At 37.4% G+C, this 18,369-nt stretch overlaps 1 protein-coding gene across 1 annotated transcript in view; it reads left to right on the forward strand.

Annotated features, from left to right (window-relative positions):
* POLN (DNA polymerase nu) overlaps window positions 1-18,369 on the forward strand; it is a 106,063-nt gene that overhangs the window by 14,439 nt on the left and 73,255 nt on the right. The window contains exons 7-14 of the mRNA XM_052780673.1: window positions 5,303-5,371; window positions 6,872-6,932; window positions 7,142-7,206; window positions 8,036-8,119; window positions 8,525-8,614; window positions 11,809-11,865; window positions 12,646-12,699; window positions 12,779-12,844. Coding sequence (XP_052636633.1) covers window positions 5,303-5,371; window positions 6,872-6,932; window positions 7,142-7,206; window positions 8,036-8,119; window positions 8,525-8,614; window positions 11,809-11,865; window positions 12,646-12,699; window positions 12,779-12,844 — 546 coding nt within the window. The remainder of the gene's footprint in view (window positions 1-5,302; window positions 5,372-6,871; window positions 6,933-7,141; window positions 7,207-8,035; window positions 8,120-8,524; window positions 8,615-11,808; window positions 11,866-12,645; window positions 12,700-12,778; window positions 12,845-18,369) is intronic.

Raw genomic sequence — 18,369 nt, forward strand, 5'->3', positions numbered from 1 at the left:
CTCTGCCTTTTGTTCTTCATATATCATATTTATTCTTAGTTACCATTTCTCAATTTTGTCATCCTGATTCCCAGCTCCGAGTTAAATATTGAAGTCTTGCTTCCTTCCTGCCCTACTTCAGGTCTAGTTTGCTTCCTTGCCCAAACCATCTCCAGTGCCTTTATGCTGACTTGTTCACCCAAGTCCTGGTTAATGGCTCCCTCTAACATCCTGTGATTATTCCCCTCCATTCCTTATGCAATTAATTTGTTCCCTGGACTCTCCCACTTTCTTTTTGGCTTCTCTGTTTGCTCAGTGAGTACCAGTTCTTCCTAAGAGTCCTAGCTCTTTGCCAGATTTCTCTCTTCAGCCTTCTTTCTCTGACTTTACTGATAGGTTCCTAACAGTTGTTTGTACTCCCAGAGGGATCCATGCCAGGTGATCTATCATGTCTTGTGCCCCACTACTTCAGTTAAGCTCCCTGTGTATCGTACTAGTCTTGTCCACCTGGCCTAGTACTTAGAAGAATGATTACTATTTTATTCTGTAGCCCGCCTCTCACCCACACACCTCTCTAGCACAGAATATACACTACTTGCTGCTTGTCTGTATATTTGGTGCTGTGCCAAAAGGCTCAGTAAAAGGGGTCATAGTCCATATACCTTGAAACCTTTGCTGAAAGAAACAGGTGCTAAACATTGTACTGCCTTGTCATTGCTGCATTTGCTGATGAGGAATCTTGGTGTCAATTGAAGCCTGTTGTTGGGCTTACTTCCACCTCCAGAATGGGATCAAGTAAGCTGTCTGTTGCTGAAAGTGTAGTATTTCACAGACAGCTCATTTGTTCCAGAACCAGTGGGTATGGACGAGGTTTCTTGGAGACAGGTTGATGGCTTTTCACTGGAGTATGGGCCTGCTTAAGTTAATCTGTCTGGGGTAGAGGGAAGTCCTCACTGATAGGACTAGACTGTTATAAAAGAAGGATGACTACCAGTGGATCTAGATACTTCAGCTTTGAAGAGAGCCCTCTGCATCCTACCTTCAAGGGCTTACCGTTTCTCAGTCTTGCAGTCTTCAAGTCTGCTGTAGGCTGAGGGGAAGCCTGTACAGTAGGTGTCCATATTGTCTACTCACAAATGACCAACACAAACAACGCTGAAGTTGTATAGGCTAATAGCCCTTGAGCAGATGGGGAATCCGCATGGGCTGTCAGTGGAATTGATTACCCCTTTTAACTCTTTTCTGCTGCTGGGGCTTTGCCAGGATATGCTTCCCACTAACAGACATCGGATTACCTAGAATCTGTTCATTTTTATCTGCTGTTATCTTGAGTCATATGGTCATTTCAAGGTGAAAAGAACTATGGTCCAGGCTTAAGCGTGTTCTGAATGACTGCAACGCTAGTGCCCCTTTGTTTTATGGTATGTGGTAGGAAAATACGTCTGCAGCAAAGATTATTGCAAAACTCGGGTAATTCTGTTTTTAGCATGAAACATAACTTCTTGTAACTAATAGGTGTCTCCCACGCTTCTGTTACGCTCAGCAATTCTCTTATCTTAAAATTAGTTGGACCAATATGATAAAGTTCCCATGATGGTTCTTTCCCAGCTGTGTACCAGAATGCATGCCTCTGTAGCAATAATGTGTTACAATTTGTCCTAATATAAACTAATTTTCAGTCAGTTCTGGTTCTGTTGTGTTTGTACAGCAACAAGTAATTTGGATTCCTTCTGCATTCTGTTTGGATCAAATAATGGATGAAGCATTGCTTTTGTCAGTCTGCATCTGCTGTAATGCTTGGGTTCCAGACTTCTGTTTTTCTTCAAATAATGGGGCTGTTTTGCAAATAGTAGGCCAAAATTGTGAGTTTTGTGTACAAGGCAGATTATTATACACTGTTTGGAGGATGGGTTATGTTTACCTGTTGATTTACAGCTGACTTTCACTGTCAGGACACAGGATCAAGTGTTTAGATGTACTGGTGTCTCAGTCCGTGCCTACCCTCACTCCCTAGAAACACAGGCAGGTGGTTCTGAGAGTCATCATGAAGACAAGGAGGAGATAATGGCATCTAGCTCAGGGAGCAATTCCTGCAAAAGACCCTGTTCAGATGGAAAAAGGTGTCCAGAGATACCTTCTCACAAACTCAGAAGGGTCCTTACCTCCCTGAAGAGAGAGGACCTCCTCTGTCCATTAATTTTAATATGAATTTAATTTTTTTTTTTTTTTTTTTTTTAGAAAAATCCTTAATTTGGAGATCTATTTAGACTATATAGACCCTTCTTTAGGAAGGATTTTGAAGATTTCCCAACCAATTTGATTATTCTTACCTGCTTTTGCTTCAAAAGAACTACCATTCTGGCTGGACATATTAAAAGCCCTGGAGGAATATATTTCTTTTGGAGCAGATTTTTTCTCCCAACTGTAGGTATTTTGTGAGAGCAGTAAGGTAAGAAACCTATAGAATAGCGGCAGGTCTGTAGCAGAAAGAGAGACTTCTGCAGCTCATAGCATGAGAGCCCCTCTTGGTGTTCCATCAGCTCCAAGATAGGAACGCAAATAATAAAGTGAGTGTAGAATAATTAGGATTCCTTTAAAATACACATAGGGTGTATGATAAACCTGAAGATAGATTGCCTACAAGATGCCTAAGAAACCTTCTCAGTGCTTTTTCAATTGAGAAGCTTTCCATGTGATTTCATGGCCATTTGGTTTCCTGTCAATATATTCTTTTTTTAAAAAACTTTTTTACTGTTCTTGACAGAAAGATGTAATTCACTTGGGAAGCAGATTTTAAATTTCTTTTCAGCACTACCTATGCGTATTAATTTAGTAGAAATTATCTCAGAATACCCTGTTCACCAAGAATTTAGCCAATGTAGGTCAGTCTCCAGCAATGTGGCTATTGAGAAAGAAAGAGCGAGTGTTAACAGATCATCTTCTAAAGTGGTTAGGGTTCTGTTGGCCTCAAAACTGATCTCTGCTCTGATGAGTCCTCCATGTGATGTACGTTACAGTCACGTTGTCAAACATAAAATAGTAAGCTTAGGCATCCTGCAGTTCTACTTGCTATTGATTTTTTTTTTTTTTTTTTTTCCCCCAAACTATCATGGACAGAAATCGGCAATCTGTACTGCACTCTGTCTGGGATATTTATCTTCCATTCTGGGCTTCTGTGCTTGCTCAAAATTCCATAGTCTTATGGAGTTTAATGAAGGTTTTCCCTGTCAGACTTCTCTCATCAGTCTTTCCTTTCAGGGTTTTTTTTTTCTTCTGTTTTCCTTCCCATTTATTATATAAAACCAGAACTATACTAGAATCTTTCTTAGAAGTCTTAATTACCCTTTAAAATAATGCCTTATGTCAAATGAATCTCATCTACCTTTTTGGATAGTCAGATGCTGAGCTCAGGGTATGGAACTCTAGAGGATCTCACTAAATTGAGCAAGCATAAATTGAAAGTAATGCATGCAGAGTAGTTGCAATTTAAGAAGAGATCTTGGAATCATTGTTGCCAGTTTTATGTTGGTTCAATGTGTAGCAGCTGCCAAAAAGCCAACAAAATATAGGCACCATAAGGAAAGGTATTGATAACAAGAAAAGGAACATGATTTTTTTGCCATAGAAAACCTTGGTGCACCCACGTCTTGAAGACTGTTCAGTTTTGGTCTCTGCATTTCAAGAAAGGCACAGTGGGCTTCTAAAAGGTTAGAGGATGGAACAGCTGCTTTATAAAGAGGATGTGGAAATATTTGTTGTTATTTAAGATGGAGACGGAAAGACTGAAGGGCACTGTACTAGCAGTTATCTAAATTATTATGAAGACAGTGGATAAAGTGAATGCAGTGGTACTATTTGGCAAATCCTGCAGTACTAGAACTGTGAGTCATTTGATGAAACTAGGAGGAGATGGGGAGATGGTGTTAAAAACTGATAATTTTTTTTTTTTATGTGGTTAGCTATGAAATCTGCAATCTAGAGATAAACAAGAAAATGTTAAACATATTTTTAAAGCAATCAAAACCTGGACTGTCCCTTAGAGATGCTAGTCTTAACTTCATGAAAAAATTTTGTAGTCTGCAGATTAAGCAGGTTCCATTAAGCCAATTGTTCTATACCTAGTGCACATGAAAATAATTGATATAAGATTCTCTTTATAAAAACTTTTATGTTCTCCTCCTGCAACTTATTCTTCTAAACTAAATAAACCTGATTAATCTCTTTCTCTGTAGGTCATGTTTTCTAAACTTACTATTATTTTTGGTTCTCCTCTTTAGCCTATCTGAAATTTCTTAGTGTCTGTCTTGAAGTATTGTGACCAAGTTCAGAAGTATTTATCAACACAGAGTAAATGCCTCTTTTTACACAAATAACCCTTAGTTTAATTTCACTGGTTTACGTAAAAAACTAAGAACAATCATAACATGTCATACTTAATTCCATGTAACCTGATTTCCTGCCTTCAACACAGACCAGTATGTGATTATTGGGGAAGAGTACATGGACAGGAAAGCGCGTAACTTTAGTCCTCTGGAATGCCGTCCAAGGTTCTATAGTTTGTGGTCCAGGAATTTTATGGGACAGTACTAGTGTTTTTTGCACTTAATGGCTTGGATGTAAATTTCTTCCATAATTTTGATTGTTCAGCCATCATTGAAGATACAGGCTGCAAGAAAGAAAATCTACGTCTGCAGCATTTTTCACATTCCCATCTTTCCTCACAGGAATTTAATAATGAAAAGCAGCATTTTATTGTTTACATTTTGTGTATTAGCCTGATAAACAAATTTAATAGGTTGACATTAAGTTTATTTTTAGTGACCATTTCTTGGAGCTAAGGATTATATTCTCAGTGTCTGTATGCATTTCAAAATGGTCTTCTAGCCAACTGAATGAGGTGGCATGGCTCTGTGCAGAACACCGCTGGAACAGAAGGGAAGGAACTGAATAGTTCAGGCACAGAAGAGTGGCAGTACTGATAGGAGAAAGAAAATTGGAAGGAATTTTTCCTCATTTTACAAGTAGTAGTAGAATTCTGACTTCAAGTCAAGGGCAGTCTAGTGATACTATTTCTCCATACTTGGTCTGTGGAAAATGTAAATAAAGGAACAGGTAAAATCTTGAATATTCATGATCTGTACTGCTCTGTTCATGAATTCTGCTTGTCAGAGGTCTAAGAACATTACTCAAATGTTAAATATAATACGAGACATACAGAAAAATATCTTGATATAGCTTAATTCCTTTTAAAATGGGTAGTATTCTGAATATTTTTATGTTAGCATTAAAACTTGTTTATTTTTTTAAAATTTATTTATATCAGTATCAAAACGTAGGTGTGAACTTGGAGAAGCTTTATAATGTAATGATGGAGCTTGCTCATGACTTACAGGTAAGATATAAAAAATAGTTACTCAGATGTAACTTCGGAAGTATTGTCATGAATTTAAGAGAGTGAATGATGTGCTTCTCATTCAAATCAGAATCTCTACTTGAGTTAAATAGAAGGCTTCAATCCTTACTGGTTTACAGTGCTGGTCAACATTTAAAATAAAGTTGCCCATCAAATTTGCCATTTTTTCCAGAAGGAGGAAATGGTTAGTCTCAAGGTTAATCTTTAGAAGAAGCTTTTCCTCTGCAACAGTTAACCAAGTATTTAAATGAAGATTCTAAGAACAGGAAATGTTCAGAATATTATGACTTTTCTTTTGGTATTTTAAAGCTATATGAAACAGTCTAAAGTGTTAACAGAGTTAAAACAGAGTGTCACTGGGTTTTTTCAATGTGTTCCTTGGGTACAAAAACTCTCAGCGTATCTTTTGCTCTAGGTTGTATTAGCCAAACACCAGTCAAACCCTGGAACAGGCTTCCTAGAGAGGTGGTTGATGCCCCAAGCCTGTCAGTGTTTAAGAGGCATTTGGACAATGCCCTTCATAACATGCTTTAACTTTTGGTCAGCCTTGAAGTGGTCAGGCAGTTGGACTACATGATCGTTGTAGGTCCCTTCCAAGTGATCTAATTTATTCTATTTTAGCCCTTATTGCAGTTCAGAATGCATCTTAAGAAGTCTTTTAGTGGCTTTTTGTGTGTGTTTGTTTTCTCCCTGTAATCACATACCTGGAAAAGTGTCAGAATTTAGGGGTATGCTCAGGTTCTGGTGGAAGGTACATCATAGAATCCTAGGGGTTTTCCTTGAAATTGATGGTAGGAAGTGTAGGGCTTAGACCATTAGTTGATGGAGCTGTATTGATCTGGATATCTAAGTGGCCCAGCAGTATGATGAAACAATCTGTGAAGGAAGGCAACAGCGAAACACCAAAGGCACAGAAATACCAAATGCACAGAAACACTGAGAGCCAGCCAACTGGAGGAGTTTTTAGACAAGTGTTGCTGACCGATTGCTTCAGTGGTTAGAGAAAAAACAGACTTCCTGTTCTTTGTAACTAAATTGGGTACATACTTGTATCATCTTTTATTTTCTTCCTAACGAAAACAAAGTTATGAATTCTGAATGGTTGCTTAATTGTTCAAGTGAATAAAGAAAAAGGGATAACTGTATGTCCTGTTATAATGGATCTTGCTCTAAAAAGAAACCATCTAGAAAAGTGAGGTATGTATATTTCTTTATTACTATTCCTGTACAAAATGATTACTATTACAAAATGTGTTACTATTCCCCACAAAATGGAGTGATAATGGGCTACAGTATTTAGATACTGTAATTCACACTAAGTAGTATTTCATTCCACAAACAGTGTTGCCATATGAAAGGGGAGTATATAGGAAGTGAAATACTGCTTACTGGAAAATAGATCCACATAATGACACTACTATATGTTTTAAGATTAAAATTGGCTGATACTGAAGAATTTATTTGTATCTTGCTTTACAGGTTCAAGGTTTGTGGAAGTTATTTTGCACATTAGAGCTTCCACTTATCAAAATTCTGGCAGGTATGAAAGTTCAGTTCAAAATAAGAATCTTCACTATTTTCACACAGTTGCTGACTATGCTCAAGTAGAATGTTATACCTCAGAATAATAAACGTTATCTTAGCCTTGTAACAGCTGTGTGAGTCTAAGTTTCCATTTTACAGTCTATGAAGCATGTAAGATCGAAATTGTCAACTGTAAGTGTTCTCAGTACATAATTGTATTTACAGTGATGGAAACACACAAAATACATGTGAACAAACAAGAACTGAAAAAAACATCAGAGATTCTGGGGGTAAATTTTGTCTTTATTTTTTCTTTTGGAAATTTTATAGCATCATCTTTCTGCTTTTACTGAGGATAAGTGATTAAAAAGAGGAGGAATCTTTTTGTTTTGTCACGTTTTACATAACAGTTTGGCGTTTCTAGTATTTTTATTATTATAAATAATAACTAGTGATATTTACATTTTAGGATACTTCCATGCTTATTTAGGCAAGCAAAAAAGAGACATTTGCTTCATTAGCCTTGCCACAGAAATGAGATTGCTTTGCAAAATGCACAGGTCCTTTTGGGTTATGTGTTGTAGAGTAAAAATTGTAATGACTCTTCCTGAATGTACAGTTATCAGTAACCATCCTCCTGAGAAGTGATAGATATTTCTATCTCTCTTTATGAATAAAACAGTCTTTAAGACTTACGTGTTCTGAGAGTTCTAAGTTTGCCATTTCCCCATTGATAAAAATAGCTACAAGAGAATCCTATTTTGTGGCATAAAATGTGACTAGATAATCATAGTGGTCTGACAGATTATTAATTTACCAGAATAATTTGCACAGCTCTGTTTCTCACAGATCTCTATAGTCTTCAGTAACCTAAATTATTTTCCCACAAATTTTGGTACTTTTTAGTATAGTAAATCCCCTTCCCACATCATGAAGAGATATAGATTAGAGAGTATATAAGCAGTCTACTAAACCAGATGTTGATAGCCAGCAATGATTGCACATTATCAAGTACCATATTTTTAAATAGAAGTCCAATATACTCATTAACCTAGGAAGTAGCAGATATTGAAGAAAATAATGATGTAAACAGAATAATTCTGATGTATTAATTTATAGTTGCGACTCAAAGAGCTTGAACAGGAAGCTCATCAAGTTGCTGGAGAACGATTCCTTTTGACCAGCAGTAGTCAGCTCAGAGAGGTAATATTTATACTAGTATTATTATGTAAGTTCTGTAAATTGTTATTGATACAGAAGTATTATGAAGCATATAAAATTGTCCTTACAACTTCAGAATTCTTCTTCTTTGATATTAATTATCTTATTTTCTGATTTTAATGGAGGACATCTGGCAATGTTGGGTAATCTGTATTTGAATGTATTTATATAAATTATGCATTTGATTTTAGTAAATATACTACTTAATAGCTCAAAAATAAAGATTTGATCTTTTCAATTCTGTGTTAGTTCTCTTTACTACGGTATGCTCTGTTTTCCTTGAAATCCATTTTCTTGACTTAAGTTCAGGCACCAAATAATTTTCCTTTCTGTTTTCAGCACTTGAAACACTGAAACATTTCTCTTGTGTGTTTTTTCTTACTGTAGGTACTATTTGAAAAGTTAAAACTGCATGCACTGTGTGAGAATGTTCACAGAACTGAAATACAACAACTTGTGTCCACCTCAGAAGTTGTGGTGAGATGGGGAGGGGTTTAAAAGCCATCTGCATGATTTAGCAAAACTTCTAAGATATATTCCAGTGAAATTGTCATTTATCTAAAGTTTTCCTAACAATCTTGATTTATTTTTGTATTGTACTAATCACGCTTCATTTTCTTATGCCAGAAATGAAAGTTGCACTCTGTGATGGGGAAAAACAAACTAGCTACTGAAGCTAAACTTTAGCTATAAAGCAGGGTTAAAAACTTTAGTACCAGCACGCATGTATGGCCATCTTCCTCAAAGGAGGGAGACTTTCTTACTGGTCAGATTTTGATAGCTCAGTATGACTTACTGGTTGGGTGAAAGAGACCACTGGTGAAAGAAAAGAACATTAATGTAAAATCTGCTGGTGAAGGAAATAGCAACCCAGACTTTCTCTTTGCCATCAGGAGATTTGGGGTAAAACCATGTTGTCATCCTTTTATGGACCATTAACTCGTTCATTCATGCTAGTTAAACGGGTCTCTAGGAAATTATTTGATACCTGTGGTTTGAATTGGGAGTTGTCACTTTCTTTGTATGGTCCAGTGTTTTACCTGTTGTGTGCATGAATTTTCCTCAGGCTTTTTATTTTTCCCTCTGTGGAGATGCTTTTTTCAGTAAGAGCAGTTGCATTTGGAGTCAGATCTGCAAGATCTTGATAGAATCTTGTTCCCTTAGAGCAATAATGACCAAAGAGTTTCGATACTTTGATACATCTGTACAAGAGATGAAATGTATCTTCAGATTCAGTGCAATAAATACTGCACATATGAAGCTTCTCCAGTTCTTCTGTTAGTGTTGGAGCAGATAATTTTCAGCAATGCAGACAGACGTTCATGTGTGATCCCACACAAGTGCAGAAACCTGCCAAAAACATTTGTCTAAAAATCACGAAGTCAAGACCAAACTGCAGGCTTCTTGGTAACTTGAGGCAAATATGGATGCCCCTTCCTTTTCATAGAATCATAGAATCATTTAGGTTAGAAAAGACATTTAAGATCATCAAGTCCAGCTGTTAACCTAACACTGCCAAGCCCACCGCTAAACCATGTCCCTAAGCACCACATCTACATGTCTTTTAAATACCTCCAGGGGTGGTGACTCAACCACTTCCCTGGGCAGCCTGTTCCAATGCTTGACAACCCTTTTGGTGAAGAATTTTTTCCTAATATCCAATCTAAACCTCCCCTGGCACAACTTGAGGCCGTTTGCTCTCGTCCTGTCACTTGTTACTTAGGAAAAGAGACCAACACCCACCTCACTACAGCCTCCTTTCAGGTAGTTGTAGAGAGCAATAAGGTCTCCCCTCAGCCTCCTTTCCTCCAGACTGAACAACCCCAGTTCCCTCAGCCGCTCCTCATAGGACTTGTTCTCCAGACCCTTCTCCAGCTTCGTTGCTCTTCTCTGGACATGCTCCAGCACCTCAATGTCTTTCTTGTCATGAGGGGCCCAAAACTGAACATGGTATTCAAGATGTGGCCTCACCAGGGCCGAGTACAAAGGGACAATCACTGCCCTAGTCCTGCTGGCCACACGATTTCTGATGCAGGCCAGGATGCTGTTGGCCTTCTTGGCCACCTGGGCACGCTGTTGGCTGATATTCAGCTGGCTGTTGACCAACACTCCCAGGTCATTTTCTGCAGGGCAGCTTTCCAGCCACTCTTCCCCAAGCCTGTGGTGTGGCATGGGGTTGCTGTGACCCAAGTGCAGGACCTGGTGCTTGGCCGTGTTGAATCTCGTACGACTGGCCTTGGCCCATCGATCCAGCCGTCCAGATCCCTCTGTAGAGCCTTTCTGCCCTCAAGCAGATCAACACTCCCACCCAACTTGGTGTCGTCTACAAGCTTACTGAGGGTGCACTCGATCCCCTTGTCCAGATCATCAATAGATCATTTTGTTAAGATAATAATAGTAATGGAATTCCCTCTTAGAAGAGGAGAAGCCTCTGTGTAGCTGCACCAGTTTCTGATTTGGTGCCACAATGGTACTGCTCTAGTTTACATGGGAGTCAAATTAAAGTACACACTCATTGCTGAGAATGAACACCTCTTGGGAAGATAGAAAGGTAGTATTTGTTTCTCATGTGTGGAAGAGGAAATTCAACTTTTGGGCCAAGTGCCTGAACTACCAGATACAATCTCTGAGGTAATGTCAACAGTATAACCATAAAAATCACACACTACTCAAGGAGAAGGAGGTTTCATAGATCAAATATGTAATCTTGGAGAGTGACAGAGAGCCTTGGGAGATGGGAGGGATCAGTGAAATAAGAGTGCATGTCATCTTTTTGTGGAAACATAAGATTTATTGCAGTAATCAAAGCAATGCTTTTATCTAGTCCAGTACTCTCTTTCCAACAACTGCTGAGACTTGGTTATTTAGAGAAAGGTAGGCTGAAACCTTCCAACAGATAAATACTAGATAATTAATCTTAATATGTTGTCTCTCCCTGGTAGCAAGAAAAAAACTTATGCTTTTAAATCTCCATTCTGGTACAGTTGTTCCTATTTTTTTACCCTGAACTGTTTAGTTCCAGATATTTTTGTTGTACTTATAAATATTCAATCTCAATTTTAATAATGTCATTCTTTTTCTTAACAAAATGTTATGGCAATTTACAATCAAAGTAATCGGAAACGTGCTTTATTTTATTGCTTTTGGATTTGACAATTTCAATTTTTCTTAAAGGTGTCTTGGAACTTGTATTAGGGGATGAACAGGATAAATTTACCTGTTGGATTTTGTGTGTGTGTGTATAAATATGTATATATATATTATTTTGTATGCTTTTATCATGTTCTCTCTTGCATTGATGCTGTCTAGCACAAAAAGTAAACAAAGGACCATAAGTAAGCACACCCCTCCCCCCCCACCCCCATGCCCATCTTTTCAAAGTTGTTGTGGAAAAGTTTTTATGTCTGCATGTCTTTTTGTCCCTGTCTGGGACAGGAAGGGAAATGAAACAGGAAGGGGTAATCTCCAGCCCTCCTGCTGAAAGCAGGAAAGAATGAAGGCTTCATTGGGCCTAGGGTGAGATTGCTTGAAAGACTTTATCCTTTAGCCAGTATTTTGTCCATTTAGCTTGGCAAGAAAATTTCTTCCTCCAAAACTTATTCTGGTAAGATTGTTAAATAATATTACTTAACAGAAAAGGATACCAATAATTCACATTCTTTATTTTGCAGCTAAATAAGTTGCAAGATCTTCATCCTTTGCCTAAGATAATTTTAGAATACCGTCAGGTGAGCTGATATTTTTCACATAATGTAGTTGCACTGAAGCAAAGTTAGCAAGAAAGATAACCTATTCACAGCTAAATACATTAAAAAAAGTTGGCTCTAATGTAAGTTCATTCAAATATTCATTTAAATTTTTGAAGTTGTAGGTATTCTTAAGAGTTTTTAGATTTAATGTTCTTCTGTTTTGCACTATGTTAGGTTATAGCTAGCAAACAACTCTTGCAAAAACAATTGAAAAACTTCACTGTTAAATTTGTCTAGTGCTATAAAGCACACTCTTGGGGCAAAACATTGTGTTTTTGAGTTCTGAAGAAATACTCTGCAGAAAGTGAAGGAGATAACTAGTTATGGGGTTTTTTAGGTGACAAGGCTCCTGAAAATCCAAAATGACCTAGTTAGTCTGCTTTCACACTTAATGTTTGGGTTTTCAGTGGATGAGTTTCCAAGATTTAAAAAAAAAAAAAAGTGTTTGGGGTTTTGTGTGTGTGTGGCTTTTTTGTGTAGTTTATTGACCTGGGGATAAGATGTAAAAGAATAAATTCCAGTAGTTCATTTACTAGTATCTGCAAAGACCTGGCTTTAGGGTATAACTGAGCTCTTACCTAATTTATGCTAATCAGTCAAGCTATTAGTGAGTATACATCCATTACTTACTAAGATAAAAGTGTCTTTTAAAAAAAGTCTACAGAGCAAGTTAAAATGCATTTGGAAATTAAGGTCTTTAATTTGAAAAGTCTCTTATTTTTATAAATAAGCATTTATTTAAACTTTTATGTAATTTAGGTTCGTAAGATGAAATCAACTTACGTGGATGGACTACAAATGTGCATGAGACAGGTAGAATTATAAAAAGTAGCCTGTAAAATGTGGTATTTCAAATAAATCATAAAAGGATTTTTACTTTACTTGACTACAGGGATTTATTTCCTCCACATGGAATCAGACAGGAACTGTGACTGGCAGACTTTCAGCCAAACATCCAGTAAGTGAGCCTATTAGAAGAATTATGTTTTAATTAGAATTAAAAATTAATATTGTTTATATAAAATATGTAATATTTTTAACACACGAAATGTTGTTTTTATCTAAGTCTAGCAGTTGCCATATTGTATGTAAATGGTGGACAGAAAAAGCTTATTAAATGGGTGGTTTACTCTAGAACATTTAGTCTTATTAATATTTTCTGTTATCTGTGGATCAGAATTTAATATTATTACCTGAAGTAGAGGGGTAGAATTGTGAGCCATGCATAAACCCTCTAGACTTCCTGGTGTTCATGAATCACTCCTTGTAAAAGATTGGTGAGCCCTGGAAGGTACCCTGGGGATTATGGAAAAAAAGGAAGCTCTTTTCTTCTAGAATTTGGCTTCAGGTCTCATAGCAGCGAAGGGCTAAGCTGGCTATGCTGTTGCTCAGAAGTCTTGCCAAATGCTTATATGGCTGTGACACTTGGGCTCTTTGTGCTGCTTCTCTTTTCTTTGGCTATAATGATCTCTATGTACATGCTTGTGGCTGGAATGTGTTTTATTTTACTTTCTGGACTGCTAAAGACTTGGGGTTTTTTTGCCAAAGTGGCCTTTTTAAAGGCATATTTGAATGTATTTTATTATAACATTTTACTTGGGGTTTAGGAAACATACTGACCTTTGACTGGAGGGACTGGTGAGACCTTTTGCGTTCCACTTCTGTCACAGCCTGTAGCTGCGTGGATAAGTGTGCAGGACCTGGTATGGGAGGAGACAGGGTTGCAGACTGCTTCAGGGGCTCAAGTCAAGGCATAGGTGGGGGAATAGCAGTAGAAAAGTAGTGACTACCTACCTGTGGAAATGTTCTGTTTGGTTTAATCATGGCCTTTCTTAGCAAAGACCTGACCTCTGGCCCTGTGGGAGAGGGGGAATAGATGCAGAAGTGAGACTTGGCTTATGAAGACTAGAAGGAATCCATGAGGCTGTTGTCCTTTTAACTTGTGCCCAAAAGTATTGTCAGTTCTTATCCATGCAAATTTGAGTGCTGTTTATCTCTCCATGCCTCATACTAGCCTTAAGCTTCATGGGTACCAATGTCATTAGAAGCTTTCTGAAGTTTTGGGAGAAAGGCCATGGTCTTCTACAGCTCTATGTAGGAGTAGAGAGGTTAGACAACAGTTATGTTGTGACCACTTTGCATGGGTGGGCTCATGTGGCACCTTGCAAGTCCTGACCGGTATGGTGACTTTTAGAGTTCTGGCAGAAACCTGTCCTGGGAGGTTTTCATCCTCACAATACTGGTGACTTCCTTAGCTCTTCTTTTACCAGTCTTCACAGTTCAGATTTCATTTATATCTTCCTACCCTCATGGTACATATTTCCATACAATTTGTCATCAAACAATTTATAGGAAGTGTTTGTGCTTTTTGCTGAGTAAAAAACAGTGTCTAGGATTCTGTATTAACAATGGGATGGAGGAGTGTTACTGCTGCTCCCGCTTCTCATGCACCCAGATGGGGGAAAGTGATGGGAGAGAATGGAAAAGATGATCATGAAGGTCACAGTTTGCTAAATATTCTGATGGGATGCACAGGCCTTTACAAGTCAGAGCTGAACAGACAGCTGTCTTGAACAACTGCATACAACACAAGGTGACCTTTGGCCCATCATGCTAAAAATGACACATGAAATCTACTTTTCTTAAAGCTTGTTTTTCTCCAAAATAATGCTGCTAAAGTTAGCATCCAGGGTTGCCTACGGCTGGCTTTTCCTCATAAGGAAAAACTTTGACATTGCTTTTTTTGTGCGAAATGTTTATGGAACTTATACCATCTGTTTCTGAATCATTTATTGATATGGAATATATACTGCAGTGCCCAGTCACTTTACTAAATGTTAAAGGATTGGGAAGGTTCTTGCCAGAAATCATAAGTATTGTAGATATTTTTGCAGTTATGTCCTGGTTTCGGCAGGGATAAAGTTAATTGTCTTCCTAGTAGCTGGTATAGTGCTATGTTTTGGGTTCAGTGTGAGAAGAATGTTGATAACACACTGATGTTCTCAGTTGTTGCTAAGTAATGTTTAGTCTAAAGTCAGGGATTTTTTAGCTTCTCATGCCCAGCCAGCGAGAAGGCTGGAGGGGCACAAGAAGTTGGGAGGGGACACAGCCAGGGCAGCTGACCCAAACTGGCCAACAGGGTATTCCATACCATGTGATGTCATGCCCAGTATATAAACTGGGGGGAGTGGGGGTGGGGGGATCGCCACTCGGGGACTAAATGGGCATTGGTTGGCAGATGGTGAGCAATTGCACTGTGCATCACCTGCATATTCCAATCCTTTTATTATTATTGTCATTTTATTAGTGTTATTATTAGTATTGTTAGTTTCTTCCTTTCTGTTCTATTAAACTGTTCTTATCTCAACCCACAAGTTTTACTTTATTTTTTTCTCCGATTTTCTCCCCCATCCCACTGGGGGGGGGGAGGAAGTGAGTGAGCAGCTGCATGGTGCTTAGTTGCTGGCTGGCGTTTAAACCATGACAAGTTACTATGATGTTATATCAAATTTTAGCTGAATATTTGTTGAGGTAGTTTATTTTTAACTTTGTTTTAAAACGCTTCAAGGAGTGATTAAAGCAAAAGATAAGTGTAAATCAGATAAAGTGAGAATTCAGATAGGAGGGATTTACTCAGTTTTAAGGGAAATGACCAGACATTAGGTAGAGAGCAGGATTTCTTTTTCAGATAAACTCTTCTGTGATCTTTCAGACAAATCCACATCTGATGTAAGGATGTTGTATGTTTTTGGCTTTATGTGGGTTTCTCTCAATAGATAAGCTTATTCACATGAATTTTTATGACACGTGTTGCAGCAACTTAAAGGGGGTTTCTTGGTAGAACTTTACTTCAGTGTCTCTCCATGTATACATCTGTTTTAGTTTAACTGTGCACTCCGTTTCTTCTCATTTGGTTTCTTCTACAATATGTGTGCTGCATAATTAATGCATTTTTCCCAAATAACAGTGTGTTATATAATAACATAGTACATTGTTAAATAGGGACACATTTGATATTGTAGTCTCCTGCTATAGCATTGTAACTGTCTATTTGCTATTCCATGAGAATCTGCATCTGAAATCTGAAACCTAAAAGTAAATGTATAAACCCTAAAATTCTTCAGTCAAACTATTTTGTCATATATCCCTAGGCTAGTTATTTTTTCCACTCTATGATGGATTGCTTCTGACTATTAGGGGAAGTTAATTAGGTTTATTATTTGAATATGTTATTTTTAATTAATTTTTGTATAAATATATTAGTCTTGTCTACATTAGGATACTTTATTATATTGAGTATAGATAACTTTCTTATTAAATATATTTATTACATTCATAAAGACTTGTTTATGTTCTCCAAACCTACCTTGAAATACCACTTTCAGCCTCTCACCTTGTAAAGCAAAAATAAGTCATGACAGAGGTAGAAAGGCATAAAGCCAATTAAGATCAAGCCTCTTTCAGAATGAGCAGAGAGAAATCCTAACTGGACATATAAAGATTGCATATAATTGGATGTTATAATTTGGTTTAAGGTGCAAACTTCAGTGCTAGAATCAGATATTCTGTATTAAGGTCTCTTTCCTCCAGCCTTCTGCAGCAGAGGCAACTGAAATGCTACTAATGAGTTTACGCTTCTATACTTTAGAAGGTGTTTGTGTCATTGAACTAAAAAGCATGAAGTGGTGGGCTTCAGGGGGCATTTCCTTCCTTTTAGTAACAAAAAGTTATGCTGAAGTTAAGTGAAATTTTTTATCTTCTTAGACCAAGTGAAAAAAAAAATGAAAACATTCCTATTTCTCCCCAGGAAAAATGCTTTTACCAGCTTGTCCAAAAAGGCAAAGAAATAAAATAATTCAACCTGTCAGTCAAAGCAGCATGTTAGCCTTTAATTTAGAAAGCAAGAGTGTAATTTGAAAGAGAAGCTAATTAGGGCATGTGGAATGTTAATGTGCTCAAAGAAGGACTATAAAAAACCTGAAATATTGAATATACCTCAGTCTCTCCAACAGATGTAAGTAATATTTTCTGATAGTGAATGCATGATAGAGAATTGTATGCTTGTCTATTAGAAAATGTGTGTTACTAATAGTGTTTGGAGTATAAATAATAAATGACCCATCTGGTTTTCATTCTAATGGGAGAGACAATCTCTTGAAGTAGACACCTTTCTGAACAATTGCCATCAAAAATGAGTCTCTTCTGTCAATTAACTTAGCAAACCACTTTTCCTGATTATCCACAGTGTATTACTTCCCTTCTGGGCTGTCTTCTGGAGTGAATGAACTAATTCTCTCTGAGATAAAACTCAAATGTACTTTTGGAATAGTTTTGGGATCATTTATGAACAGCGTGGATGAGATGCTGCCTGTTTGTCTCCCTTTTGTAACACTGTCCCAATAGGTTTTACATCCTCAACATACCCACATGCGCACACCAAGCAGGGTGGACTGTCAGAATCATGCCATCAAAGCTATTGTGACAGTTCTCCAATTTCAGGCATTTTTGTCCCCGGCCTCATTAAGGCTATGGGCTCATCTGTGATACTACCAATACTCTTTCTGAAAGTTTATAGTCACAATTGGATTCCAGCACAAACAGGATGTTCTACAAGGTATTTCAACAGTGGTGAGCTGCTGTACAAATTTGAAGTGTACTGTTTTTCCCCTGTCCCTTTCCTTCACAGCTTTTAGAAGGCTTTGGCAGAGCTGATGCAATGTAAGGAACCAGACACCAAGTCTGGGAGCAGGGATGTGATCACATCTTCTTTTTTTTTTTTTTTTTTTTTTTTTCTTTCAGAAATGAACCAATACCTTGGCTGCTTTTGAAACTGCACTATTAGGAATATAACTTTTGTAAACTAGTTTTCATACACTGTCCTACTGAAATGAATGTTGACTTAAAATGGACAGACAGTATGGATCTTACATTTGCATTGATGTTACTTGAGTGTGTTTTGTTTTGGTTTTTTTTTTTTTAAAGTATGTTTATTGGAAAGCACTGGGGATAGAGACAAGTCAGACATATTACAGGTTCATATGAAACATCTTGTCAAAAGTCTTCTATAACATCATCTAGGGTAACAAAATCATTTATAGGTAAGTATGCTCTGATGTGGGCTTTGCTAAAATAATGGTAGGTTGTCTTAACAGGGGTAAGAAAGCCTATGCATTTTCTTGGACCTTTACATCAAAGCAATTTAGTGTCATATTTTCTAGTCAGTGCAAACAACTATCACTCAGATGAGCTGATACGCTGTTAGAGAAAGTCAGAGCGTGCATGCCGTTTGTTATGGTTGTTCTGTGTTCTGAGAGTACCTCTTGCATTCAGAAAGTATTTTTGTGCCATGTTTCTTTTCAGTATATTTATTCCAATACTCGAATCATATGCTGATTATGACTGCACTAATAGCACTAAAATAGTATCTCATTTTATGAGTATTTAGAGTTTTGATGTTTTTACAGTCTCTGTTGTTGTTGCTTT

Source organism: Harpia harpyja, chromosome 2 (genome assembly GCF_026419915.1).
Source record: "Harpia harpyja isolate bHarHar1 chromosome 2, bHarHar1 primary haplotype, whole genome shotgun sequence".
NCBI classification, from domain to species: Eukaryota; Metazoa; Chordata; class Aves; order Accipitriformes; family Accipitridae; genus Harpia; species Harpia harpyja.